This window comes from Anastrepha obliqua, chromosome 5 (genome assembly GCF_027943255.1).
Source record: "Anastrepha obliqua isolate idAnaObli1 chromosome 5, idAnaObli1_1.0, whole genome shotgun sequence".
Classification (NCBI taxonomy): Eukaryota; Metazoa; Arthropoda; class Insecta; order Diptera; family Tephritidae; genus Anastrepha; species Anastrepha obliqua.
Window position 1 is genome coordinate 56,540,787 of NC_072896.1, and position 11,836 is coordinate 56,552,622.

General features: G+C 36.1%; 1 protein-coding gene across 1 annotated transcript in view; it reads left to right on the forward strand.

Moving 5' to 3' along the window:
- LOC129247130 (very long-chain specific acyl-CoA dehydrogenase, mitochondrial) overlaps nt 1-11,396 on the forward strand; it is a 42,954-nt gene extending 31,558 nt beyond the window's left edge. The window contains exons 4-5 of the mRNA XM_054886076.1: nt 2,576-3,565; nt 11,111-11,396. Of these exons, the coding sequence (XP_054742051.1) occupies nt 2,576-3,565; nt 11,111-11,251 (1,131 nt within the window). The 3' untranslated portion in view covers nt 11,252-11,396. The remainder of the gene's footprint in view (nt 1-2,575; nt 3,566-11,110) is intronic.
- The last annotated feature ends 440 nt before the right edge of the window (nt 11,397-11,836 follow it).

Consider the following 11,836-nt stretch of genomic DNA (forward strand, 5'->3'; position numbering starts at 1 on the left):
GAATTCACAAAGAGGACGTTGGTTCGAATCTCGGTGAAACCAAAATTAATAATAATATTTTTCTAATAGCGGTCGCCCCTCGGCAGGCAATGGCAAACCTCCGGTGTATTTCTGCCATGAAAAAGCTCCTCATAAAAATATCTGCCGTTCGGAGTCGGCTTGAAACTGTAGGTCCCTCCATTAGTGGAACAACATCAAGACGCACACCACAAATAGGAGGAGGAGCTCGGCCAAACACCCAAAAAGGGTGTACGCGCCAATTATATATATATATATATCTGGAGCTTATACAGTTTGTCTAATAGAAACGTAACCGTCATAACTTAGAAACTATTTCACCAATTCGATTCTAACAAACTGCATTGCATGGGCTGATAATATTTATTATACGCTATATGTATATTCGATAAAATGTATATTCACCAATATTACCAATAATGACTTCACATTTTCGAGTCATACTTTGTGTTAATTTCTGCGCAAATCAGCCGAATATGCCTTGATAACTGTTTGACCGTTCATATTTGTTTTCCTCTGAATTTTGGCTTAACTTTTGCCCAAACATTTTCAATAGAGTTGACATCAGGCGACTCTGAAGAACACTCCAACATTTCAATCCCATTTTTCTGTTTCCACTCTATACACCTTAGGATTCGATGCTTGTGATCGTTGTCTTCTTGTAAAATCCAAGGTTGGCCACTTGCTCTAAACCTCTTCGCAGCTGACAGTAATAATGATTTTTGGTAAACTTTATTCATCAAAACAGCATTCAAATTAGCGGTAAACTCAAATAAACGACCAAATTATTTTTCGGAGAAGCAGACCCAAACATGAACTCTGTGAATTCGCTTTAGCCAATGCAAGTCTTTTTCAATTGTGTGATAATGAGAGCAGCGGCTTTTTTAATGTGCTCCGAATTTGAGGGCTTCTGCACGTCCTCAAATCGTGTCTTTGGATAAATTAACACCATATTTCCTTATAATTGCTTCTGCTTTACGCAACGATAAATTCGGCTTATGAAAATAAACAAATCAATTCTGAAAACTGTTCCTGGATTACATAGAGAACTAAATCTCAGTCTAGGGCTATCTGACCACTGTGTCTTTGAAGATGAACTCATGAATATAAAAGAGGCTGCTTTGTGGGTTATGGACTTAAAAAATCATTATTGGCTTTTAATTACTAATCAAATACGCATTTGCAGACAACTAGTTCTAATCGAAATTTTTATAATGCAATGTTATTCAAGGAGCCACAAATTTTCGCAGTACACAGGTGACACGAGAATATGTATGTAAATTAATTAAAAGTAGAATCCGAAAAGAATATAAGATACTTTGTGAAAATTCTAAAAATAAGGGCTTAATTTATTTTGTTTTAATTGAGTTTATTTGAAAACAAATGATTTTAAATATGAAAAATGGTAGTTTTTTAATTATGGTAACGCTTTAAACTATTTTATTAGCTTAAAATATCAACCTTTCACTAATTTTAATATTTGATTTCATCCATTTCATTTTTCTCTGTTATTTGAATATAAAATCATGTAAAATATGTGCATCGAGTTATTAACGCATAAATGGACAATTGACGTCAGTTATTTTTGGCGCCTTTCTGAAAGCTCGCTATTTCGTGCATCAGCTGTTTATTAGCCCAGGGAATGTTGCTATATACTCAATCAAGTTCCTGAGCGCTCTCACATAGAAAGAGAGAGAGTCCCGCATTTAGTTATCCATGGTGTGAGCGTAACAATACGTGTGAATGGGGAAATTCAAGTCAACTCCTCTGTTACGTAGCAGTCAAAGTCACTCACAATTCTGCCTTGAATGGCCAAATCTCCTATTCATTCTTGACTACTCTACTGCCATTAGCTTCTAAAACGGTATGGAAAAGAGTGAACAAAATTTATTGAAAAATATTGTATGATTGGACAGCAGGGGAGAGAATACTTTAGAGTAGTTGTTTTCGGTACGAAGTGTATTATGCCATATTTACAGCATGCACTCCCATTTGACTGAATGTATTTATAAGTATGTAATTCAAGATTTAAAAAAATGCAGTCAGTAAGGAAATTCGCAGTTATCTTTAAAGGGGTATTTTTTCAGGTTGGTTTGGTTGTTATTCGAAGGGACAACTCAGTACTTTTTGATTTATAAATTATTTTCGAGATACTTCGGTCGAAGGTAATCGCTGTAAAATGTAATCCGTTTACAAATACTTCATATTCAGAAGCGCAACTTTAATCTTCAATCAGCAGCAAGGCATTTAATTTTTGTAGCTTTTCTTTATTATTAAACCGCAATGAATGCAGTGAAATAATGAAAAAGACAACAAATCATTACTAAAATGCAGTGACTTTCTTTCCAGCAGATGCAATAAAATAGATGGATTCTGCCTGTCTAAAAAGTTTGAATTATCAATTCAATGGTTATATAAATATCTGAAAAATGTTACATTTATTAATATAATAAAACTTTAAATTTTCATTACTATCAATATGTTTGATCCATATTTAAGGCGTATTTGAAAATTAGTTTATGAACAGAGTTTAAAAATCTATGAATCTGGTTTTCAGGTGACAGCTTTTATCGTAGAGAGATCATTTGGAGGTGTAACTAGTGGACCACCAGAAAAGAAAATGGGTATAAAAGCGTCGAATACAACGGAAGTATATTTTGAGAATGTTAAAGTTCCTGTCGAGAATGTTTTGGGAGAGGAAGGCGAAGGTTTTAAAGTGGCCATGACCATATTGAACAACGGCAGATTTGGAATGGGCGCAACATTAGCCGGTACAATGAAATTTTGCATACAAAAAGCTGTCGAACATGCAAATAATCGGGTGCAGTTTGGAAATAAAATAAAAGAATATGGTTCAATACAGGAAAAATTGTCCCAAATGACAATGCTTCAATATGCAACCGAGTCAATGGCTTATGCTATATCGCAAAATATGGATAGAGGAAGTAAAGAATATCATTTGGAAGCTGCGATATCGAAAATTTTTGCATCTGAGTCTGCTTGGTATGTTTGCGACGAAGCTATTCAAATATTAGGAGGTATGGGCTACATGAAGGAGACCGGATTAGAACGCGTACTACGAGATCTCAGAATTTTCCGTATATTTGAAGGTACTAACGATATTTTGAGACTTTTCGTATCGCTCACAGGCATTCAGTATGCCGCATCCAATCTAAAACTTCTGCAGAAAGCTTTTAAAAATCCTGCCGCTAATTTTGGAATTTTATCGAGTGAGATATCGAAGAGAGTTTCATCAACGATCGGATTTAGTGTAGTTGACTTAACACCTTTTGTAGCGCCAGAATTACATACTCATGCTCAAAAAACCGCTCAGTGCATTGAAATGTTTGGGAAAACTGTTGAAGAACTTCTGTTGAAATATGGTAAAAATATTGTCCATGAACAGTATATCTTGACTCGGTTATCAAATGCGGCCATCGATATATACTTAATGGTAGTCACTTTATCTCGTTCATCCCGTGCATTGCAATTAAACCTACCCACGGCCCTACACGAAATTAAACTAACTAAGGCAATATGCATGCAGGTAAATATGTCGAAGTAGTATTATTTTTACTTTAAGAATATTGGCTTTAAAAAAATTTGTGTTATTCTTTTCATTATTTTATACATTTATATGTGCTTGATTATAAGACTTTGTTGCGATAAGCTTTGCACCGAATGGGTTTCTAGTAGAGGTCGCCACCCGAGGGTATTTCTGCCAAGAAAAAACTCCTTTTAAAAAAAGAGGTTGTCTGTAAAGTCGGTTTACTGACGATAGTTTAACGTGATAACGTCATAAGAAAATACTGACGTAATGGTTGCAATTTTCAAAACAAAAATTTTTTTTTGTTTGATAGATATTTTAAGCAAGGTAATGGCGCATGAGCAAGATAACGACACATTTTTTCGTGCGTGCAGCCGGCTAAATCGAGTTATAAGACGTTATCACGTCAAAACCGTTATGACGTTCGGGGTATAAAAATGTGGGTCCCTCCATTTGTGGAACAATACATAGCACAAATTGGAGAAGTAGCTCGGCCAAACACCCAGCAAACGATGTACGAGCCAATAATATAAGGTTGTCAAAAAAGTCTTGCGGTATTTTTATTGAATTTTCAATTGTTCATAAAATTGGTTATAATAATGCGATTTAAGTCAAATATGCGCCGTTTTGTTCGATGACGAGTTCCCAACGAGATGCCAACTTCATAATGCCCCTCTTATAGAAGCTCGCTTCCCTATTGTCAAAAAACTCGGAGAGCCAATTGTCACAGGACTCTCTTGAGGACAACTTCCGACTACCAAGCTCGTTCGCCATGGACAGAAATAGGTGGTAATCACTTGATGCGAGATCCGGACTATACGGTGGATGCAAAAGAACCTCCCATCCGAGCTCCCGGAGCTTCTGGCGCGTCACCAAAGATGTGTGTGGCCTGGCGTTGTCCTGATGGAAGACAATTCGGTCTCTGTTGATCAAAGATGGCCTCTTCTGCATGAGTGCTGCATTCAAGCGGTCCAGTTGTTGGCAGTACAGGTCCGAATTGAGCGTTTGGCCATAGGGGAGCAGCTCATAGTGGATGATTCCCTGCCAATCCCACCAAACACACAGAAGAACCTTCCTGGCCGTCAATCCAGGCTTGGTCACCGTCTGGGCAGCTTCACCGCTTTTCGACCATGACCGTTTGCGCTTCACGTTGTCGTAAGTGACCCACTTTTCATCGCCAGTCACCATCCGCTTCAAAAACGGGTCGATTTTGTTGCGATTCAGAAGCGATTCGCATGCATCCATACGGGCAAAAATGTTTTTTTGCGTCAAGTCTTGTGGCACCCATACATCGAGCTTCTTTTTCAATCCAAGCTTCTTCAAATGGTTTATAACGGTTTGATGACTCATGCCCAGCTCTTGGTCGATGCTACGGCTGCTACTATGCCGGTCTCTTTCGATCAATTCAGCGATTTTATCGCAATTTTTGACGACAGGCCTTGCGGACCGTGGCGCATCTTCGATCACCTCTGCACCAGAACGAAAACGTTGAAACCATCGTTGTGCGGTGGAAATGGAAACTGTATCGGGTCCATAAACTGCACAAATTTTATTGGCAGCATGAGATGCATTTTTGCCTTTATCGTAGTAGTACTGTAAAATATGCCGTATTTTCTCTTTATTTTGCTCCATGATTGCGACGCTATAACTCACGAACGACTAAAAGCAAACAACAATTAATCAAACACGTGTTAGCACGTGAAAAGAGCTTTCCAAAAAGCTCTAGCGTGAACCGATGCGACGAATACAACTAGAACTACGCGCTTGCAAAGACAAGCTTGCGGAAATACCGCAAGACTTTTTTGACAACCTTATATTATATATACATAGATATTTGTACCTTTCAGTTCTAGGACACTAAATACAATGGTGTAAAACCTTTTAAATTTTCAGCTTAAAAGTGTTAGAGGCGAATCCCCTGTGAATAAAATTATATCGATCTCATTGATTTTTTAAATTCTTTTAGTAAGCTGGTAGCTTAGTAGAATCGATTTTTATGCTAGCTTGTTGCAGTAAACCATCATAACATTCATTTTTCTATACATTTAAATAAGGAATGCTAACTTGTTTCAGTAAGCCATCGTAAAATTAATTTCTTCTTCTTATATTTCATTTTCACTCTAGCAATTGGTGAATAAGAAGCATATATCTTGTTCGATCTAATAAATATCATGCTTTCGGAGGTTGCTAGATGAAATATTAAAGTAAATATGGCGAATCAAACGCACCACGTATTATATCAAAAATAAATGTCAATGATAGAATACTCGTAGTTCTTCTACTATTTAGAGATTTTAAATTAATTAACACACGCTTAGCAATATAGGAAGGTACCGGTTGTTGAAATCGTAGCGACCGAAGATCAAAGTGCATAGAAGTTCTTTGAACATTCTAAAGCCGTTTTATATGACAGAAAAAATACGGTCTCCATATGAAGAGGGCTTATTCTAATTCCTCTCGGAAGTGAACAGTAGTTTAAACATATAGAGATCAGTGAAATCTGAGCTAAAGTGACGAATGCAAGACTTCTCGAAATACCTGACCACAGTACGACTACAGACCTTACCGCCATAAATACACGGATAAATGGTGGGCTTAACCAAAACTATCTCTGCGAGAGGACTGTCTTAAGTAGCGTTGGACGTATCGAACGCTATTCAACGGTCGACCCTCTCGCCGAAAGAGTTTGTCCACGAACCACCTATGGAGTCGATATTCGTTATTCATGTTTCGAGAGTAAAATAAATAGAATAGAATCTACAAAGTGAAGTCCAAAATAAACAAGACTGGCGTCATAAAAATATTTTTGATGGCGACATCTTTTTAACACTAGATTTACCAGAGCAGTCATTTTGACTGGTTGTGCGATTTCAATTCAAAATTCCTACTACATATAACATTTGCTTTTCGAAATGATGCTATTACTTTTGTTAGCTCTAAGTGGATAATACATTTTATGACCTTAATGTTACTTTATACCTATATAGTATATTAATAGCAAAGATATTTTTTTTTTGCTATTGATATTTGATACTGGTATACCAGACAAAATGACTGGTGCATGCTTCTATGCAGAAACGTGTGATTTCGGAGGAATCATGAGGAATATATCGCCAAGTGGCTTCGTTCGTTTCGTTATCAGCATTGAGCCGTTGCTATTGTGTTCCTATTACAACCATATTTTGGGACATATAAGTATTTATACTGAGTTAGAAGCCTCTCGAGTTTTGGGGAAAACTGGCTAATTACGCAAGCAAAATTGAAGGTATTTATTGCAATATTGTTCGCACGTGGGGCGTCCGGAGGAAATACTTTCTGGCTTCAATATTTGTAGAACAACAAGTGGGGACCATCATTTTTCTCCAAATCCATGTATAATATCGCTAATTTTTCGGATAGCAAAGCTGCAATCCAGGCACTGGGTTCAGCTACAACAACCTCTAAAGTGGTGGAACAAAGCTGGACTAGCCTTACCACCTTGAGCGAAAACCATAAAGTTACCTTAATCTGGGTCCCAGGACATCGGAGCATTGAAGGTAATGAAAAAGCGGGGAACTGGCCAGAAGGGGATCTGCCATGAATAACGCTCTTGCAGAATCGGTATTTATACCACTAGGTGCAGACAAGATTGCAATTTCCCTAAAATACCTCCGAATCGCAGATTGTAGATGGAGAGACCAGACAAAATGCAAAATTAGCAGAACGTTATGGCCCACCTACAACCTTAAGCAATCGTCAACATTGATAAACATGAAACGACGGGACGCCTGGAGACTAACGGCAGTCATAACTGGCTTTTGGTCTGTGGGAGAATGGGCATCCCTCACAACACATACTGTCACAGTTGTAAACAACCAGAAAAAAAGGAAACAATCTTCCACTTCCTCTGCGAATGCCCTGCCCTATGGAAGGACAGAATGTTAACCCTGGGTAAACCGCTGTTCGAGAGTCTAGAACAGCTGTCTGGCTTAGATGTCAACGACCTGATAAGGTTCCTGAACCGCACAGACTGGATATAGTCATGCTGTAAATAACTGATAAAAAAATGATGCGGAAGCGCTAGTTGAATTATGGAAAAATCACCACTTAAACCAACCAACCATGTGTATACGAGATTTTATTCGGATTCTGCGATACACTCGTTTCGACAAAAGAAGTCAGAGGAGTCAACGTTTGCAAACATACGGATGCTCTAGTTTCAGCAGTTCGGGACAAAGTTATTGAAAACAGTCAAAACTGCTTCAAACCGGGAGCTCATATTGCCGTATTTAGAAAAAGACGAGTCTCGAAATGCACCAACCTCCTAAGCAAGTTTGTCGTAAAGAAACTTCTTGAAACGTATACCAAAGTATTCCTTTGGCGTCAAAATTAAGTTGTAAAAATACTTCGTTGCTTGGAACAATACATGCAAACAAAAGGGAATTTTCGAAAACTTCCACATTTCTCAACCTTGTTGTACCAATCCGATAGATGCACGCTAACCGTTTATAAAAACATACCAAATAAAAAAGTGCTTATACTAAGTACAAAGCTTAAACACATGAAAATTGATAAAGCTGCTAAGAAATTACCTGAAACTGTATCGTTTTATAATGTAGCCGGAATAAACAGCTGAATATATTGTACAAAAACATAACAGGAGAAAATATTTCACATTCTCATAAACTATCTGTTTAGATTAGTTGTTGTTGTTGTGGCAGCAAAAACATTCACCATACATATACGAGGAGTGCTGCTGAAGTGACAGTCCTTGACCGGATATATAGTAAATCTGGGTCGTTCCCGTAACGTAGAACCGACTGTCGGGGGCACGTATTTAGATTAGTAAAAGAACTTGCTTCAAAATTTCAGACGTCACGGCAAAAACTACACGAATATAATTTTCCAATTACAAGTCTCACGGTTTCTTTACGCAAATGATGCCAAATAGAGTATTGCAATAATGATCAGACTACATATATTTGTAATACATGCAAAACAAATATATGCGGAGAGTGTACACACATGAAAATCTACGTATGTAGAAATTGTGACCGACAAACTTGTATTTTGCTATTTGACGATGTCTATAAATTCAATTATCTATTACAACTAATATTGTTCAACTTTTTTTGTATTTTTTTACGAGTGGAGAAAGACCGGAAGTCACAATAAGCAGTTTTTCTTATACACCAGTCATTTTGACTGGTTTTGGTAGAAATAGGTATATTTAAATAGCTGGTAAATCTAGTGTTAATGAGTTAGTGCGTTGGAAGTTACATACCTAGCTGATTTCCAGTAAAAGCTTGGTGACATTCGGTTCAGTGGAAGCCAAGCTATTGCGTCTAAAGTGTCAGGATGTTTGTGTCATCGGTACAAAAATGAGTTTCGAACAAAGAGCTAACATCAAATTTTGTTTTAAAATCGGTAAAACGTTTACCGAAACATTTGAATTGATGAAAAAAGTTTATGGCGATGATTATCTGTCTCATCGTTGAAATTCATGAAATCGAAGTTGAATATCTCCAAAACATCGATTTATCACATTTTAACTGATCATTTGGGCTTACGAAAAATCTGTGCACGTTTCATTCCGCACAAGTTAACTAAGGATAAAAAATTGATCATAATTTAACATTCGAAAGACTTCATTAAAGAAGTGAGAAAATACGAGAACTTTCTTTACAATATTGTAACTGGTGATGAAACGTGGTGTTTACAACATGAACCTGAAAGCGTCAAAGTGCCGAATAGAAGGCCCCAGATGAGCCACCACCCAAAAAATCGCGTTTGGAGCAGTCAAAAATCAAGTTGATACTCATTTGTTTTTATGATTCCAAGGGGATTGTCCACATGGAGTTTGTGCCAGTGGGCCAACCCGTCAATGCAATTTTCTATTTTGGCGTTTTGAAGCGTTTGTTCCATCGTATTCGTCGAATTCGCCCTGAATACCGCGAAGGAGGAAGCTGGCGCTTATTGCATGATAATGCACCATCTCACCGGTCCATTCTTGTAACTGATTTTTTGACTAGATATCGCATTTTAACCATCAATAACTCTCCGTATTCGCCTGATAGGGCTGTGACTTCTACCTATTCGGAAAATTGCATTGGCAATGAAGGGAAAATTTTACGTCCGTAGAGGTCATCCAAAAAGCTTGTACCGACATCCTGAAGGATATTCCGGTCAATGACCCGAAACACTTTTTTGAAAAGCTTTTAGATCGTGCAACACAGATCGTCAGAGGGGATTATTTTGAAAAAATTATCTCGAAGTTATCAGAACAAAGCTCCTGCCGTTTCCATTTTAGCTCAGTCTTGTTTATTTTGGACTTCACCTTGTAGAATGATAGAATAGACCTCAGATGAAGTATTGCGTATTGCGCCCTGAAACTTGATGTGAGGTCAGAAACGAAACGGTACCAATAGGAGGTAAAGAAATGTCAAAGTCATATACAAATGCAATAATTATCCAAATGATAGACAAATTTGCAAACGAGTGTAAAATTATAAAATAAATACAATAATATTTATTTATTAGTTTATTTTAAATAGTATTCGAGAAAACATAACGAAGTAATTTAATCGAACCAGCGGAAAACAGAGAAAGGATATTGAATATCGTAACAAAGCGTTATTAAGTCTTATTTAATATAATAAATTATTTCAATATTGTGTGAAAGTAGTTAAGGAAAACAAAAATAGCTATATTAACTGAAAGGGCCAAGTAGTACATTAAAGTAGAATTCGGTATTAACTATTACATAATTTTTCATACCACACATCACATCGTATCGTGGACGGACGAATTTCGAACTACTCAAACTCTCAACTGGAAACAATAGGAAAAGCAACCGCAAGATTAGAGACAGAAAATTTTAAAACAATACACGAAATAAACGTTAGCAAAAATTGAAATGATTACTCGGACACGAAAGTTTGGTATAAATTCACATTTTCCTTGCATATCCCTAACAATATAGCAGATTAAAGCACATTTGAATAATTTTAAAATAGATAAAAATAATAGAGAACAGCCATGAGCAGAATCATTTATGAACTTATGGATATTCATATGTAACAAATAATATAGTTAAAATCCTTGGAAGTGATACTTGTGTGTGTTGAATCTTTTCTACAATTTAAATACAAAATAGAAATCTTAAAAGAGAAATTGTAAATATTGCTTATGTTATATGCTCGATAAAAGCCATTCATATGTATATTCTGTTAAATGATGAAAAACCCATTGCAAGAAAAATAATCGGTAACGAGAACATCGCTCCATTTGTGAGAAAACCTTAAGCCCTACACCACAAAATTGAGCAGAACCTCGACCAAAACCCAACAAAAGGCGCCACTATATATAATGTATCTACATATTTTCACTTCAAAGTGAAGGATGTAGGCTCAATCAATTCCGAGCAAAAACCAAATAATTGTATTTTTTCTCTATTATATTGTATTTCATTCACTCTTTTCGCTTGTTTAAAATTCGCTAGTAGTACCTTTTGCTTCTATAATAATTTATTAACACCCAATGTGTTATTTTACTTTACTTTTTCAGGCCTCAAACCGTTGTACGGATAACCTTCGGAAGTCGACTGCAAAATCTGAAGTGGAACTATTTAACATATTGGCTGAAATAGCTAAGGAAGTCAATAATAGTGGTGGGGTAAACACCACTCATGTCCTAACAAGTTCTTAGTAAATCTTATATAATTTTAGATCTTTATTATATGTATACTTTTCCTTATTTTTTCGAATTCTCACTTAGGTTTTAACACACATTTTTTCTATGAACTGAAAGAAATTACAATTAAAAAAATTATGAACGTTTTCCAAATTTTTAATCATTTGCATTTTTTTAATGGTACCAAATTTACTTCAAGAGAGGCTGGCGATAATGACCTGGTCAAGTTTTTTTTTTACCAATACGGACAGGACTTCTTCAATCGTGGAAAATAAGCTAAAGTTATTAAATAAAAGCATATATATTATTTGAATAGGGTAATACTAACTATTTTAATTTCATCGTTCGAAATAAAGCAAACAAATTTTTCGGAACTTTTTACATGTTATAATACTTATACACCTGTTATAATACTTAATACTCGAGCTTTAAGTTTCACAAATCTACCAAATGGACAGTAGTGGTTGTACAGTTTTACCTTAAAAACTACCAACTACAATTCAAGTTTCAATTATTTTTTTAATCCGCCAATCAAGAATATAATATAAAAATTAGCACTTGTTTAATAAATTTTGTAACTTTTAAAAATCATGAATATCC